This window comes from Lemur catta, chromosome 1 (genome assembly GCF_020740605.2).
Source record: "Lemur catta isolate mLemCat1 chromosome 1, mLemCat1.pri, whole genome shotgun sequence".
NCBI classification, from domain to species: Eukaryota; Metazoa; Chordata; class Mammalia; order Primates; family Lemuridae; genus Lemur; species Lemur catta.
Genome location: NC_059128.1, coordinates 117,066,265 through 117,083,161, shown reverse-complemented (window position 1 = coordinate 117,083,161; position 16,897 = coordinate 117,066,265). Strand labels below are relative to the sequence as shown.

Here is a 16,897-nt window from a genome sequence, read left to right as displayed (position 1 = left end):
GCGATCCTACTGCCTCAGCCTCCCGAGTAGCTGGGACTACAGGCATGAGCCACCATGCCCGGCTAATTTTTTTGTATATATATATTTTTAGTTGGCCAGATAATTTCTTTCTATTTTTAGTAGAGACGGGGTCTCACTCTTGCTCAGGCTGGTCTCGAACTCCTGACCTCGAGCGATCCACCCGCCTCGGCCTCCCAGAGCTAGGATTACAGGCGTGAGCCACCGCGCCCGGCCTATTTTGCCTCTTTATTGTGTCTATTTTGTGTCTTCCCTCACTGGGCAGTCAGCCCCCCTTCCCCGAAGGACAGGGAGTTTTGTCCACAGGCAGGTAGGTACAAAGCAGGCACCTACAGGATGTCTGCCAAATGTCAGAGCGCAGGGTTCGTCCACTCCAGGACCCAGAGCATACAATGGCAAAGGGGAAGGTGGGCTGGGCCAGCCCAGAATGTCACTGCAGAAGGGGGAGGGGGATCACTGCCAGCCTCAGGAGAGGCAGGGGCAGGGGATGGGTGTGGTCATGTGGCTGAGACAGGCAGGCTGGGCTGGAGCCGCCTCATCTCCTCCTTCCCACCATTTCTCTCTCAAACTTCCATCCTCTTCCAGCAATCCTGGCCCTCTGCGCGCCTTGCTATCTCGTGACACCCCTGCCTGGGCATTTCCAGTCCAGCCTCCCAGCCTTTGCTTAGACTGTGCCCTTCCTCCTGCCTCCCCAAATGCTCCCTGCTGACTTCATTCATTTGCCACCAGCTCTGGGGGCTGTGCTATTCTCCACATCTCTCCAGCACCTACTAAGGCATCTGGCCCAGTTCCACTGCGCATGGGGAACACTGAGCCGTGTAGTTCCTGGGGCCACATCCGGAAGGACTGACTTGTGTGGAGGGGTCTCAGTCCTGCTTCCTCTGCCGAGTCCCCAGTCCCCCCCCCCACACTCCACCATCAAAACCTGGAGGCTCTTTGTATTAGTTAAGGTTGTAGCTAAGCCACTCTGGTAGGATACCCCAGAATAAACACATCCACCTAAACTAGATCATAGTCGAGAATAACCCTCCACGCTAGCACCAGCTTCTCTGTCTCGCGCCTGCCTAAGCTCAGCCCTTTAAAGGCATATGCCACGCCCACTCCCACCTCATTGGCCAGAGCTAGGTCACGTGCACTTCCGGCTGCAGGGGAGGCGGGGCTACGGAGTCTCCAGCTGGAAGCCCCAGGAAGTTTTTTTTTATTCAGGTGCCAAGTAAACAAATAAGTATTTATTCATTCACTTATTTATTTTAAATTGACAGGATAGTGCAATTTATTTTTAATGGACTAAAATTAGCTATTTTAAAGTGAACAATTCAGCTAGGCACTGTGGCTCATGCCTGTAATCCCAGCACTTTTGGAGGTGGAGGTGGTAAGATCGCTTGAGGCCAGGAGTTCAAGACCAGCCTGGGCAACATAGTGGGACCCCATCTCTACAGAAAATTTAAAATATTAGCCAGGCATGGTGGTGCGTGCCTATACTCTTAGCTACTAGGGAAGCTGAAGCAGGAGGATCACTTGAGCTCAGGAGTTGGAGGCTGCAGTGAGCTATGATAGAGCCACTGCACTCCAGTCTGGGTGACAGAGCAAAACCCTGTCTCTAAAAAATAAACAATTCAGTTGTATTGAGCACTTTGACAATGTTGTGCAACCATCACTTCTACCTACTTCTAGCACATTCCATCACCCCAAAAGGAAACCCCATACCCATTAGCAGCCATTCCCCTTTTCCCCCTAACCCCAGCCCCTGGCAGCCGCTGACCTGCTTTCCGTCTCTGGATCTGCCTGTTCTGGGCATTTCATATAAATGGAGTCACACACCGCGTGGCCTTTTGTATCTGACTTCTTTCACTCAGCATCATGTTTTCAAGGTTCATTCATGTTGTCGTGTGTGGTGTGTATCGGTGCTTCATTCCTTTTGATGACTGAATAATATTATAATATATTGTATGGATATGCCACATTTTGTTTATCCATTTATTCGTTGGTGGACATTTGGGTTATCTCCACTTTTTGGTGATTGTGAATAGTGCTGCTGTGGACATGCGCGTACAAGGATTTGCTTGAACACCTGCTTTACGTTCTTTTGGGTACAGCTGTCCCTCCCTTATCCACTGGGGAAACGTTCCAAGACCGCTAGTGCAGCAGTCCCCAACCTTTTTGGCACCAGGGGCTGGTTTCAGGGAAGACAGTTTTTCCATGGATGGCGGCGGGGGAGGGAGGGGCTGGTTTCAGGATGATTCAAGTGGCATTAAATTTATTACATTTGCAGCTGCTCCCCAGCACTAGCATCACGGCCTCAGCTCCACCTCACATCATCAGGCATTAGATTCTCATAAGGAGGCGCAACCTAGATCCCTGGCATGCGCAGTTTACACCAGGGTTTGTGCTCCTATGAGAATCTAATGTCCCTGCTTATCTGACAGGAGGCAGAGCTCAGGCAGTGATGTGAGCAACGGGAGCAGCTGTAAATACAGATGAAGCTTCGTTTACTCCCCTGCCGCTCACCTCCTGCTCTGCAGCCCAGTTCCTAACAGGCCTCAGACTGGTACCACCAGTCTGCAGCCCTGGGGTTGGGGACCACAGCCCTTGTGGATGCCTGAAACCACAGATGGCATGGAACCTTGTATATACTATGTTTTTTCCTATGCATACCTACCTAGGATACAGTTTAATTTGTAAACTAAGCACAGCAGGAGATTAACAGCAACTGATAATTAGGCCAGGTGTGGTGGCTCACACCTGTAATCCTAGCACTTTGGGAGTCCAAGGTGGGAAGATCACTTGAGTCCAGGAGTTTGAGAGCAGCCTGGGGAACAGCAAGACCCTGTCTCTACAAAAAATAGAAAAATGAGCCAGGCTAACTGGCGCGCACCTGTAGTCCCAGCTATTTGGGAGGCTGAGGCAGGAGGATCACTTGAGCCCAGGAGTTGGAGGTTGCAGTGAGCTATGATGACGCTACTGCACTCTAGCTGGGGTGACAGAGCAAGACCTTTTCTCAAGGAAAAAAAAAAAACAATGAAAACAAAAAACCTGATACTTAAGTTATTATTGGTAAAGTATTAATAAGTAAAATAAGGGTTACTTCAATACAGGCACTGCAATACTGTGACAGATCTAATAATGGAGACAACTGGCAGTGACCGTAGCGGTTACAGCATGGACATGTCCCGGACAGCATGAGATCTCATCATGCTACTCAGGATGCCACGCAATTTAAAACTTATGAATTGTTTATTTCTGGAATTTTCCATTTAATATTTTCAGACTGAGGTTGACTTTGGGTAACTGAAACTGCAGAAAATGAAATCTCAGAAAAGGGGGGACTGTTTATTATGCGTACCGAAGAGTGGAATTGCTGGGGCAGATGGTAACTGTTTAACCTTTTGAGGCCGGTGTTCTATATTTAAAGAAGGGGTTGGGACCGATCGGTATGGACAGACCCTCCCATGCCCTGTTCCCCGCTCTCCGCCCACTTCTTTATCTCTCCCTCCCTGCTACATCCTTGGCCATTTCTTGAGTTTCTATGTCAGTGTTTAGCACTCACTGGTTACGGGCAGTACTGAAAGGGAGACATGAGGACCCCCTCGGCCCCATACCCATTGGGGCACTACTTCCTGCACGCCCCCGTCCTGCCTGACCTAGACTTAGCCTGCTCCAAGGAAGGAGGACCCTGACTGCAGGGACACACAGCAGATGCGACGCATCTCTTTGTTGTTAAATTGGTCCCCCTTTACGTGCTAGTCAGACCCCTGGAAAGTTGATAGAGGAGTTGTCTCTCAGGAATGGAGAATGGCTTTCCCATAAAGACTCTCTCGCCGCTGCTCTGGCTGCAAATCCTCACAGCACTGTCCAGACAGTGGGACATGTCCACGAGATGGTCTGATGTGGACACGGCTGGACCCTGTGAGCATTTCCTTGAGAGTGTTTTTGCAAAGACACTGCTTCCTGTGTGTGGCTTCACTTATATTCCTCTTCAGTGGACAGTGCAGGAGCTTTAAAGTCAATTTTTTTAAAAAAATACCAACAATGTAATAGCATCAGCATCACTCAGATAGATTGAGAGTGACAAAGAGTGGCCAGGAAAGCACTGCCTGTGGGGTGACGCCTTCATCCCAGCCCCGAGCGCTGTGCCAGGGCTGAAAGTAGAAGAACCCTGTCTGGTGAGAAGGAGAAAGCAGGCAGGAAACAGAAAACGATACCCACGCATGGCCTCTGGGCTTAGTTTCCAGCTCCCCGGCACCTTCCCAATTTGGGGGTGTCTGTTCCCCTCCTGACCCTGGAGGCCCTCTGGGTGTAGGTCTGTCTTTCCCAGCGACCTGTCTCTCTTCTGCAGGTGTAACAATCGCACACAGTGTGTGGTGGTTGCTGGCTCTGATGCCTTTCCTGACCCCTGTCCTGGGACCTACAAGTACCTGGAGGTGCAGTACGACTGTGTCCCCTACAGTGAGTCATTTTGTTCTTTGTGCAGACGTGGGCCCTTCCCCCTATGGAGCAAGCGAGGAGGAGACACCTTGACCCACCACCACATATGTGCACACATGCACTGGGCCTGGGCACAGGGGGACAGCTGGGCCTGCCCTCTCCCTCACGTGTTCCTTCTCCCAGACACCCTGGTCCACACTTGGTGCCTGCTCCCCTGCCTCACAGCCTCTGCCCCTTCCATGAGGGCACCTTCTCCAGCTCTGGTTCCCCGGCCCACTCACCTCACTGCTTCACGTGCCCCTGCTCATTTACGTACTTCCAGACCATGCTCTTGTGCTCTGCTTGGCACGCTTAATCTCTCTTTACCCTTGGCCTTGCTGCCCTTCTCATTCCTCTGCCTCCTTCCTCTGTTCACATCCTTCCCTTCCTGAGCCCCCACAGGTACTTTCTCTTCCCTCTGACTCACCACCATCCCCACCTCTCTCAATTCCCTCTCCTTCCTCTCATCGTCCTCACTCCCCACAAGCCTCCACTCCTGCTCTTCTCAGTTGCGGAAGCTGGACTTTACACCCATAGAGACACAGACCACCCTCTGAGGCCTGGTGGCAGATCTGGTGTGAAGGGCTGGGGCCATTTTCAGTAGATTCATATCTCCCAGTTGGTTTGCCCATTACCATGATAGCACTTCCTGTCTATGGAGGAAATGCCGCCATCTTGGATGGAGGCTGGCCTCCAGGAAGCCTGAGGAATGTGATATGGGGAGCCAGAAGCCTGGCCATCTTACACCTGGTAAGGGGGAGCAGACAAAGACAGGGTCTCTCCTCCTCAGCACCTGCCCTTAACATTGCCCTTCTTTCCTGCCCTCTTTCTTCCCACTCTCCTCCCCATCACCCTTCCCTTTCCTCCCCTACCAGGCTCCATGTAGCCAACCTGGAGGTAGGGCCTCCGGGAAGAGGGGGGAGGAGGCAGGGCCACCAGGGTGTCTGAGTGTGGCGGGCAGGGGCAGGGGACCAGGAGACCCTGTAACTCTCCCCTCCTGCCGCCTTCTTCCCCCCCAACCTTTGATTTCTCCTTGCAGGTGACTCGATGATGCTGGGGGAAACAGGATTCCTTATGTGCTTCCATAATTTTCTTCTTTTACTTCTTGCCCTTTCCTTTCAGTGCCTGAGGCCTTCAGCTACCACCTGAGGGGGACGCCCATCTGCTCCTTGAAGCCTCCCCACAGCACTGGGGACACTGCCCGCCCCCGGGGCTGGGGCAGCAGGGAAGGTGGGCGGGAAGCAGTGAGCTTAGCGTAGAGGGCAAGTCAGATGGGCCTAGGTTTGAGGCTCAGCTGGGCTCTTGAATTTTCTGGCTCTGAACTCTTGAGCTAGTGACTTAATTTCTCTGGGCAGCGGCAGAAGGAGGCATGAGTTCATGAGAGGACACATGAGAAGTGCTCGCCCCAGGGCCGGCCACAGAGTCCGCTCCCAGTGGCAGAGTTTTGAGTGCTGAATGCCAAGTCCCCAAGGGCAGAGTCTCCATCTTCACCCCCCCCCCCCCCCCCCCCGGCGCCCAGACCCATGCCTGGTTCAGGAAGTGCTCAGTAATGGTACGGATGCTCTCTTAGCCAGCTGAGCCTGTGTATGCATCTGGGTGGGGAGAGATCAAAAGCCATCCCAGGGATGCTGCGAAGAGTAGGGACAATGTGGGTAAAACTCACGTGTGCCCGGAGCCATAGGTGTGAGGGAAACATTTCCTGCTTCTGCCAGCCATGTGGCCATGGCCCTGTGGCTTCACTTAACTGGGCCTCATTTTCCCCATCTATAGACAGGGTTTTGGAAAGACTGGCTGCGAGCGCCTGGTGCAGTTCCTGGCACCTCACAAACGCGGGACACTTGGCATGCGTGGCCTTTTTTGCCACTACTCGTAATGCCTCTCACCAATTATTATTACTGCTGCAGTCATCAAAATAAAACTAACAACGGATGATGGACCCAACTCCTCTCAAGGCAAGCCAGATTAAGGGCAGGCAAAAGTCCCTGGTCCAAGTGGAGTCCAAAGCAAGTCGGTGACACTCAAAGAAGAAGAAGCAGAAGAAAGCTTAGAGGGCCTGGGAGATGAGAGGCCCCCTGGAACTGAGCCCCCAAGTGTGGTCCAGGAGGCACAACCTGTAGAGAGGGGTCTGGGGATGGAGGCAAGACAGCCCAGGGGATGGGCGGCCCCCAGTCTGATGGGAGAGAGCTGGCCCTTGTGGGGACAGGACACGTGTGTGCGCGCGCGCACACACACACACACACACACAGTGGATGTCTGGGGCAGAGCAAGGGGGCCTAGCTGCCTCCAGGTCCTCCAGAGGAAAGGGGCTGGGGTTATGAGGGAGGACAGAAGGTAGCTGAGAGCACAGGGAGGCTGGGCACTCACTTGTCCCCCAAACATCCGCTGAGCACCTCCTGAGTGCCAGGCCCTGGGTGAGGCACTGGGAAGGGAGCCAGAGCTCCCCACTGGGGCCACCAGAGGCAGGCCAGGAGAGCCGGCCCCTGGCCAGAGGTTCCTGAGGGGCCAGGGACACAGAGCCTGGAGGGGAGTGGCCCGGGCAGCCGACTGGTCCAGGGCTTCAGAGGCTGGGGTGACCCCAGTGCTGGTGAGGGCGGGTCAGGGGTGGCAGGGGCTTCCGTGGAGAGGGGGCACTGGATGTGTGGGGACCCCTCCACACTGGATAAGCCCAACTAACGCTGGATTTGCCTTGCAGCTGAGCACAGCCTAACCGCGCCCCTTCCTCCCCCAGGTGCCGCCCGCCCGCCAGGCACCAGGCAGGTGCAGAACTCCCGGCTCCTGGGTGGGCTGAGCAGAAAAGCTGAGCCTCGGGCTTGCCCCCAGTGGGGGGAGTGTGGGAGCATGTCTGTGCCCCACCTGCTGTCCCGCCCAGTCTGTGTCCCCTGCCCCACCACCTCTCTGCCTCTGTCTCCCCCGCCCTGGTGCTCTCTGAGGCCTGGGTGCATCCGCCTGTCTGCCCTTCTGTCGTTCCGTGTCTGGCTCTGCCACCCTCTGTGTTTGCTTCTTCTGGGTTGTGAGGGCTTGGGGGAGCTTAGTTGGACTTGGGGAGGCTAGCACGCAGGGGAAGGGGCTCAGCCTGTTCTCTCGGCTGGGGGGCCCAGGCCCTGGGAGATGCTGAACCCCGTCCCCTTGGGCCCCTGGTTATAGCAGGAGGGCAGCAGGCAGGGTGGGAGGGGACCCGAGTGGCTCCTTCACCCCACCACTCCCTGGTGCCCCCCCAGCCAGAGCCCACCTCCCAGCTGGGGCTCCCCCCTCCCTGCCCCTCTGCACCGAGGGTTCTCCTCCCATCTGAGGGGTCTGTCCGATGCCTGCCTGTCCCCCCCCACCTGGTGTCTCTCTTTGTCTCTTCCCTCTGTGTGGCCCCCTCCCCCCACTGTCTCCCTGGCACCCCCCTCACTCCACTTTACCCCAGAGAAAGGGACTTGGGGGCGGGGGCCGAACTGATGCTACTACGGAAGGGGTTGTGGGGAAACTAGGAGCGAGGAAGGAGAGGAAAAAGGGGGCGTGTTGCCAGAAAAGAAACGAAAGCAATTTAATCTCTTTTTTTTTTTCTCTTTTTTTCTTGCACATTTTTTTTTTCAATTTGTTTTCTCTCTCTCTTCCGATGCTTAAAGTAGAAGTGGAGCAGAAAGGTAAACGCACTGTTACCAATGCTAACCCCTAACTCACACTTTGTTCTACCTGTGCCATACTTATGTCACCCACCCTCCCCTCCCGGCCCCTTCTTCTCCCCCCAACCCCCACTTGGTCCAGTCGATGTCCCCCACCCCGGGGTGTCCTCCCCGGTGGGGCCAGCCCTAGTGCGGCCACGGCCATCTGCACCCTCCAGATATCCATGGAAGCTCCTCTCTGAGCTCTGGCAGGAATTTCTCTCTCTCTCTACCTGCCCCCCTTCCGCCCCCTTTCTCTCTGACTCCCTATCTTCCCTCTCTCTCCCTGTCCCTCCTTCCGGGTCCCTGCCCTTGCAGGGGACCCGGTCTTCTCTCATACTTCTTTTGCCTCCTTCAGGAGAAGTGTGTAAGCATCTAGGTTGGGTGGGGAGGGAGGGACTCCGGGTGAGCTGTCTCTCTCTCTCTCTTTCTCTCTCTCTCTCTCTTTCTCTTCCTCCTGCCTCTGCACCTTTTATAACATGTTTCTGGTTCAAGGGAGGCGGGATGGAGGGGACACCTTTATTTTCCTTTTGGGGAGCAGATTTCTCCTATCTCTTGGGCTCCTGGTGGCTTAAGTTCCTTCTGGTTTGGCGTTTCCAAGGCCCAGAGCTGTTTTGGAGCACGGAGCACCAGTCCCCCGACCCGCCCCCCCCAACCCCAACCCCCATTCCTGGCCAGCTGGGGGCCCGGCCCTGGGGAGGGATGTCAGTTGTCCCCAGCCCTGGGAGGGGGCAGCCTGCCCCCCCAAAAAGAAAAACGAGGGCAAGGGGGTGGGGGCGGGCCTCACGGTGGGGGGAGCGAGGGGTGGGGGAGCGTTTTTTCTCTATTTCTTTCACACTTGCAAAGCTGCAGTCAGGGTTTCTTCTGGGCTGTTGTGGTTAGAGGACCAGGGCGGGGCGGGGGAGGGGCACAGTCTGGGGACTTCCACAAACACCGTAATTTCTTACAAAGAGCTCTGTAGTAGATGGGGCTGTCCGTTACTGGGGGAGGGGGCGCTTGCTGCAGCTGAGGGGCTCCCAGGGTGGAATGTCGGTTGGTTATCTCCTCCCCAGAAGGCTCAGGAAATTGACAGATCTGAGGTCTCAGGAAATTGGCAGATCTGAGGCCGCAGCAGGGGCCGGGGCTGGATGACATGGCCTTTCTGGATCCCTTTTGCCTTGAAATTACGGTGGTCTGTGGAGCATCCCCTGTGAAGGAGGTGGGGCGGGGTCCCTCTGAGCTGCTCCCCTCCCCATCCTCCCCCCATCCCCATCTCAGAGAGGCCTGGGGCACCAGCCCAAGGTCTGCCCCTCACTGCACCCCTGCACTGTCCCTCTCTCTCTCCCTCCCAGCACCAGCCACTCTTCTTGCAGGCCCGTGTTGGTGGTTTGGATGCGGCAGCTTTGGAGCTTTTCTCTTCGAGGAGGAGCAGGGTGGGAGGGGGCAGCAGGGAGGGAAGAGGAGGTGTTGGGAGCTTGGTGCTGGGGAGGGGTCCTTGCTGTCCAAGGCCCCAGGCAGACTCTTCCTCATCTTCTCCCTCTTCCCCCCTGGGGTGACCTCTAACCACATTTTTCCTTCCCCAACACTCTCTGACCAGCTCAGGCTCTGAGACCCCCTACTGTCCCCTTCACACACAGACACATCCCCTCAGATGCCACACATCTGGCATGGGGGCTCCGGCTTGGGCAGAGGGGAGACCCGGGGCATAGAAGGACAGGGCAGAAGCCGGCATGCCAGACGGAGGGTGCAGGTTAACCCCTCAGTGCACCGGGGACAGGGAAATGGCCAGGTCCTGGGGCCCATGCCGGGATCATCTTGCTCCTGCCCACCTCTATGCCCCCGGCTCCCCTTCCCCTACCAAAATGGGACATGCTTCTGGCTGCTTTGTGCCTGGGGACCCTGAAGCCAGGCTGTCCCTGATGCTGTAAGGGGAGGGCTGCATATCCCCCCCACCCCCAGGCCTGCTGGAAGTGGAAATGAGGAGAGGCTCCTGCCCAAGCCCCTCTTGCCACTGGGGCTGCCGCCCAAGCCGGTGCCAGGTCCCAGCCCTCCCTGTCCCCCTCGGGGCCAGCTGCTTTGGTGACAGGCCAAGCAGGAGCAGAGAATTCACTGCAACCCCCCACCCCAACCCTGAGCCCTCGCCCAGCCTGTCTGTGGGTTCTGCCAGCAGGGAGGTGAGAGGGAGGCCCAGCCATCCTGGACGGAGGGTGCTGGACATCAGCACTGTGGGAGGCGGTGGGGGGCCTGGCCACACTGACCCCACTGGATCAGTAAGGGGAGGCTAGGAGTAGGTGGCGCTGGGACGTGACTGGGCAAGGGTGGGCAGGCCAGCGGCGGCCAACGAGATGCAGTTGAGGTTTTCCTCCTTTTCAGGGAATGGGGGGGTGGGGCGGGGCCCCCCACCTTTCTGACATCAGCGCTGCCTTGGTCCCTCCTCCCGAGCCGGGGATGGTCGCAGGTAAATCTGGGTCTGGGACAGGGGAGGTGGGGGGCCTGGCTGGGGCGGGCTGGGTCTTTATCCTAGCACCTGGTTCCCTCCCTTGCCCCCTCCGAGCTGGACCTGGGACTGCCCCCCTGAGGGACCCTCAGTCGGGCCTGGGCCTTGGAGTGAATTCTCTGCTCACCCCTCTCTCCTCCACCAGCACTAACCCTTTCTTCCCAGGTGGTCTGCAAGCGAGCCTCCCCGGGAGCCGGACTCACCGAGGCCCCCCCCTTGTCTCTCTTCCCTCTGCGCAGCTCTCCTGTCCCCTCCCCTACTTTCCTGGGAGTCCTGTCCCTCTCCATGTCCCCACCCCCCACCCCCTGTGCACCAGTGTCAGTGTCTGCTGCTGAGCCAGACCCCATGAGAGACCCTGCCGGCTGGGGGCAGGGCTGGGCGCCCTCAGGGAGGGGCTGGACTCTTCTGTTCCCTGTCCTAGCCTGGGAGCTGCCTCTGCTAAAGACTTTGTGGGTACCGGGTGGAGGGGGATACAGATACATCAGGAACCCGGGAAGAGAATTGATGCCCCTATGCCTCCCCTCCCTGGAATGGGGGGTGCTCCTGACACCCACAATGGGTACGGAAACATCACTCTACCTTGCAATTTTTGCAGGAGGAAGAAAGTGGAGTTAAATATATATATATATGTATATATATATATATCTGTCCCGCTGTGGTTGGTGAAGGATGGGACCCTGGACCCCTAGCTCTTGCCAAGGGGGCCGAGAGGAGGGAGAAGGGGCCAGGTGCTGAGTCCCTGGACATCAAAGCCAGAAGTGACTGCAGTGGGGGGAATCTTTGCACACAGCTCCGCTTAAATCACACCAGACCATCTCGGGAGGTCTCTTACCAAACCCCTTCTCCCCAGCCTGTGGGGTCTCTACCAGCCAGGGAAGGGGAAGGGCACCACTTCCTACCCACTAATCCCGCTCTTAATGGTCTCCAGGGTTCACATCTCCAGGGAGAGGGGCAGCTGGGCTGGGCAGGGGAGGGGGGTCCCAGCCCAGAAACCCCCTTCCCAATCACCAGCCCTACCAAGCAACCATGACTGCAGCAGCAGGAGGGGGCGACCTGGCTCCCCCTGGCAGCATGACCAACTTGTCTCTCTCCCCTCTCTCTCACCCCTTCTCTGCCTCTGCCCCTCCTCTCTCGTCTCCTCCCCACCCTCCCGCCCTTTCCAGTCTTCGTGTGCCCGGGGACCCTGCAGAAGGTGCTGGAGCCCACCTCCACGCACGAGTCGGAGCACCAGTCTGGCGCGTGGTGCAAGGACCCGCTGCAGGCAGGTGACCGCATCTACGTGATGCCCTGGATCCCCTACCGCACGGACACGCTAACCGAGTATGCGTCATGGGAGGACTACGTGGCAGCGCGCCACACCACCACCTACCGTCTGCCCAACCGTGTGGACGGCACGGGCTTCGTGGTCTACGACGGCGCCGTCTTCTACAACAAGGAGCGCACGCGCAACATCGTCAAGTACGATCTGCGGACGCGCATCAAGAGCGGGGAGACAGTCATCAACACGGCCAACTACCACGACACGTCGCCCTACCGCTGGGGGGGCAAGACAGACATCGACCTGGCGGTGGACGAGAACGGGCTGTGGGTCATCTATGCCACCGAGGGCAACAACGGGCGGCTAGTGGTGAGCCAGCTCAACCCCTACACGCTGCGCTTCGAGGGCACGTGGGAGACGGGCTACGACAAGCGCTCGGCCTCCAACGCCTTCATGGTGTGTGGGGTGCTCTACGTGCTGCGCTCTGTCTATGTGGACGACGACAGTGAGGCGGCCGGCAACCGCGTGGACTACGCCTTCAACACCAACGCCAACCGCGAGGAGCCCGTGAGCCTCGCCTTCCCCAACCCCTACCAGTTCATCTCCTCCGTGGACTACAACCCTCGTGACAACCAGCTCTACGTCTGGAACAACTACTTTGTGGTGCGCTATAGCCTGGAGTTCGGGCCGCCCGACCCCAGTGCTGGTGAGGACGGCTCACTTCCAGGCCTGGGGACCTGCCTGCATTTGTCCCTCCATGCCTGTCCCCCTGGGTCCCAGGGTGGGGGTCCCTCTTGAGGAGCTCTTGGAGATCTGGAGGTGGGTTTGGGTGTGAGCCCAGGAGGTAAAAGAAAGTCACAGCGTGTGACAGATGTTCCAAGTGCTTCAACTTATCTAATCCTCAGAGTTTATGAGACAAGAATCCTTATTGTCCCCATGTTACAAATGCAGACACTGCGGTACTGGGTGGGTAGGGCATTAACTTATTTGGAGATTTGAACCCAGGACTTGGCTCCTAACCACTGAACTCCACTGCCATTTGTCGGGGCTCGGACACCTTTAGTCCTTGGATCCACCAAGATCTTGGGTGGAAGCCCAATATCCATAAAACCGGAAAAAGCTGTGCTGCTGCCGTTGCCTGGGGTGAGGGCCCCTCCGCAGGGTCATTTCGCCGCTCAGCTGCCCGAAGCCAGCTCTCTGCAGCCTCGGGTCCCCACAGCTGCTGCCACGACATTTCATTTGCAAAAGGGGGAAACCGAGGCCTCCAGAGAGAAGGGGCATAGCTAGGTTACAGAGACCAGAGTGAGCCAGAACGAGGTGGGAGGTGGCAGTGTTCAGAAGCCACCTGCTGTCTGCTCTCTGCACTCTGCTCTCAGACCTCAGGGAATATGCAAGTGGCTTTTTACCACCTTTTGATACTTTATATGGTCCCATGGGCATAAGGGACTTCTGTGGGCACAGAGGCCAGGAGAGATTGGTCCCCACACCCAGGGGGCCCAGGACACTTTCCCCTTCACTGGGCTAGGTGGCAGGGCCCTGAGCACAGGCGTGACCCTGTCTCATATCCCCTTTCCATTCCAGGCCCAGCCACTTCCCCGCCCCTCAGCACGACCACCACAGCCCGGCCCACGCCCCTCACCAGCACAGCCTCCCCTGCAGCCACCACCCCACTCCGCCGGGCACCCCTCACCACGCACCCAGTGGGTGCCATCAACCAGCTTGGACCCGACCTGCCTCCAGCCACAGCCCCAGCACCCAGCACCCGGCGGCCTCCAGCCCCCAATCTGCACGTGTCCCCTGAGCTCTTCTGCGAGCCCCGAGAGGTGCGGCGGGTCCAGTGGCCGGCCACCCAGCAGGGCATGCTGGTGGAGAGGCCCTGCCCCAAGGGTACTCGAGGTGAGTGCAGAGGCTGCGGCCGTCTCTGCCATGGCTGGCCAGGGGAGGAACGGGGACATGCTCCGTGAGCAGCTTAGCACAGGTGGCCTTCCCCGCTGGAGCAGGGGCTTTCTGAGGGCAGGGGTCATGCCCAGTGCCCAGCAGGGCTTGGCACAGTGGCTCGGGCAGTCCCCAGGCCACCTGCATTGCTGAGCACCTGCAAGGGAATCCATGTGAGGTGACATGGCTCCTGGCCTCAGGCTGACGTGGGACAGCCCCAGGAGCAGCCACTTGCAGGACGGGTGAACAGCTGCCGGGGACCAGTGTTCTAGAGTCCGAGGGGAGGGTCAGAAGAGGCTTCTTGGAGCCAGGGGGGCTTCCGATGGGCCTTGCTGGAAGGTTCTAATGCCAGTAGTCAAAGACAGAAAGGGAGCCAAGAGGGAGAGCTCAGGAGCAGTGAGGGGTGGCTTTTGTCACCTCAGAGAGAAACCTCTCTTGACTGTCTGGCCTGCTTCATGTCTTTTCTCCGTGTCCCCCTCACCTCTCTTTTCGCCCACATGTCCCCTGCTCTCTGTTGTGCCCTTTCCCCCTGCATTGGCCCATCCTCCTCTCCTCCCCTCTGGCTCCTTTGTCTATCCCTGTCCGTCTGTCCCTGCAGGAATTGCCTCCTTCCAGTGTCTACCAGCCCTAGGGCTCTGGAACCCCCGGGGCCCCGACCTCAGCAACTGCACCTCCCCCTGGGTCAACCAGGTGGCCCAGAAGGTACCGGCCACCGCAGCCCCCTGCAGGCAGGCACACTTGCGGGGACCCAGGGCCCAGCAGGGGTAGTGGAGCAGCTGGGGAGATACACAGGGACTGGCAGGTCTGGAAGGCAGGACTGTGGGGTCCCCTCCCTGGCCTGCAGAGGGAGCAGGGACAGGTGGGGGGGCAGACAGGGAGAAGGGGAAGCGGAGAGAGGGACGGCAGGGGCCGCACAGGGACACGAAAGAGGGAACATTGGGGAGAGCAGGATGGTCCCTGACAGACCCGGGGTCCCCCCTTCCTTCCCCGACCTCACACAGATCAAGAGCGGGGAGAATGCAGCCAACATCGCCAGCGAGCTGGCCCGCCACACCCGCGGCTCCATCTACGCAGGGGACGTATCCTCCTCCGTGAAGCTGCTGGAGCAGCTGCTGGACATCCTAGACGCCCAGCTGCAGGCCCTGCGGCCCATCGAGCGGGAGTCGGCCGGAAAAAACTACAACAAGGTGGGCCCAGCTGCGGGGCTCCTGCCCGCAAGGACTCGGGAAGTATCCGACCTGGTACCTCGGAACCAGGCTGCCAGCCCCATGGTGGTACTTTGTCAGAGGCAGGACCCCGGGGGCTGCTGGGTCTTGCTCCTGTGCTACCCTGGGTGGTCCTGGGGGTTGTGGACCCCCGAGGAACGTCTCTTGCAGATGGCCTAGCCCTGGGTCGGGGGTGGACACTGAAGAGCGAGCTCTCCAGGGCCCAGATGTGAGAGTGCTGGGGTCAGGGGAGCCGTGCCTGGAGGCCCAGCCTAACCACCTGCGTGTCTGTGCCTTGTCCCCAGATGCACAAACGGGAGAGGACCTGCAAAGATTATATCAAGGTGAGACCCAGAGGGTCCCCAGCATAAGGACCATGGGCTCCAGCTGACCGAGGGGAACAGGGGCTGGGGGCTGAGAGGATACTGCGGTGACTCACGGCACTGTCCCCGCACCCGTGTAGGCCGTGGTAGAGACAGTGGACAATTTGCTCCGGCCAGAGGCTCTTGAGTCCTGGAAGGACATGAATGCCACCGAGCAGGTGCACACAGCCACCATGCTTCTGGACGTCCTGGAGGAGGGCGCCTTCCTGCTGGCTGACAACGTCAGGGAGCCCGCCCGCTTCCTGGCCGCCAAGGAGAACGTGGGTGAGTGCTGCAGTCACCCCAGGGCAAGGTCAGGCGTGAACCTTGAACCCTGGGGGGGCCAGGTCTGGAGACTGCGGGGGATGCCTGGTCCCCCTGGCCCTCGATCTTGGGCCTCTTGCCACAGGGGCTCGTTCTGCAGCCTGAGCCCCTGGATGGGGTACAGACCTCAACTGCATGTGCCTTGCCAACCCCTGTCCCCACAGTCCTGGAGGTCACAGTCCTGAACACAGAGGGCCAGGTGCAGGAGCTGGTGTTCCCCCAGGAGGAGTACCCGAGGAAGAACTCCATCCAGCTGTCCGCCAAAACCATCAAGCAGAACAGCCGCAATGGTCAGTGTCCCCGGCAGAGTATCAGGTGCCACCTGGCCCTGTGCTGGCGTCTCGGCTCCACTCACAGAGGGCAGCGGTCCTGAACTTTTATCAGGCGGTATCCACTCAAGCTAATGTCAAGTTTTAGGGGCATTCCTGGGTACCCTGAAGCCCTGCAGACCCTTAGGGTGGGCCCTGCTCTTTGCAGAGTGGGCTCAGGGCCTCACAGCTCAGACAGGATTGTGTCATTTGAGACAAAGGCTCAGAGAAGTTAGAGATTTGCCAAATGTCCCAGCCCCTATGTGTCGTGGCCCACTGCCCTGCTGTTTAGAATCACCTGCAGCTGAGCAGTGGTCTCACAGGAAGGGCTCCTCAAGCCCCACTTACCTGGAGTGTGGCCTGGCTTCGAAGGCCCCAGTGGCTGGCATGGCTGGGGGCTGTGGATCTGGCAGAGCGCGGAAGCCAGTGGCCTGGAAAGAGGGACACTTGCTGGGGACTGCGGGCATGTCCAACTGTGCCTGTCTTCCCCAGGGGTGGTCAAAGTTGTCTTTATCCTCTACAACAACCTGGGCCTCTTCCTGTCCACGGAGAATGCCACGGTGAAGCTGGCAGGCGAAGCTGGCGCGGGTGGCCAGGGGGGCGCCTCCCTGGTGGTGAACTCACAGGTCATCGCAGCATCCATTAACAAGGAGTCCAGTCGCGTCTTCCTCATGGACCCTGTCATCTTCACCGTGGCCCACCTGGAGGTGAGCTGAGCCGTCCCCCTCCCTCCCTGGGGGTCCCAGCGTACTCTGTCCCCAGGCTGTGCATCTCCCCCCCCCAGCTGCATGTATGTTTACCTGCAGAGCAAATTACGTCCCTCCCCACTTTGGTAGCTTGAACTGTTTGTCCCCCAAGATCTCAGACTGTCACGTGGAGCCCCGAACCCCAGGCACTTCT

The 16,897-nt window shown here is 58.3% G+C and overlaps 1 protein-coding gene across 1 annotated transcript in view; it reads left to right on the top strand.

The window, feature by feature from the left end:
- The window catches only part of ADGRL1 (adhesion G protein-coupled receptor L1), a 44,812-nt gene that overhangs the window by 19,528 nt on the left and 8,387 nt on the right, over window positions 1–16,897 (top strand). The window contains exons 4-12 of the mRNA XM_045550779.1: window positions 4,355–4,464; window positions 11,769–12,569; window positions 13,445–13,759; window positions 14,397–14,500; window positions 14,800–14,985; window positions 15,309–15,347; window positions 15,467–15,650; window positions 15,854–15,979; window positions 16,490–16,704. Coding sequence (XP_045406735.1) covers window positions 4,355–4,464; window positions 11,769–12,569; window positions 13,445–13,759; window positions 14,397–14,500; window positions 14,800–14,985; window positions 15,309–15,347; window positions 15,467–15,650; window positions 15,854–15,979; window positions 16,490–16,704 — 2,080 coding nt within the window. The remainder of the gene's footprint in view (window positions 1–4,354; window positions 4,465–11,768; window positions 12,570–13,444; window positions 13,760–14,396; window positions 14,501–14,799; window positions 14,986–15,308; window positions 15,348–15,466; window positions 15,651–15,853; window positions 15,980–16,489; window positions 16,705–16,897) is intronic.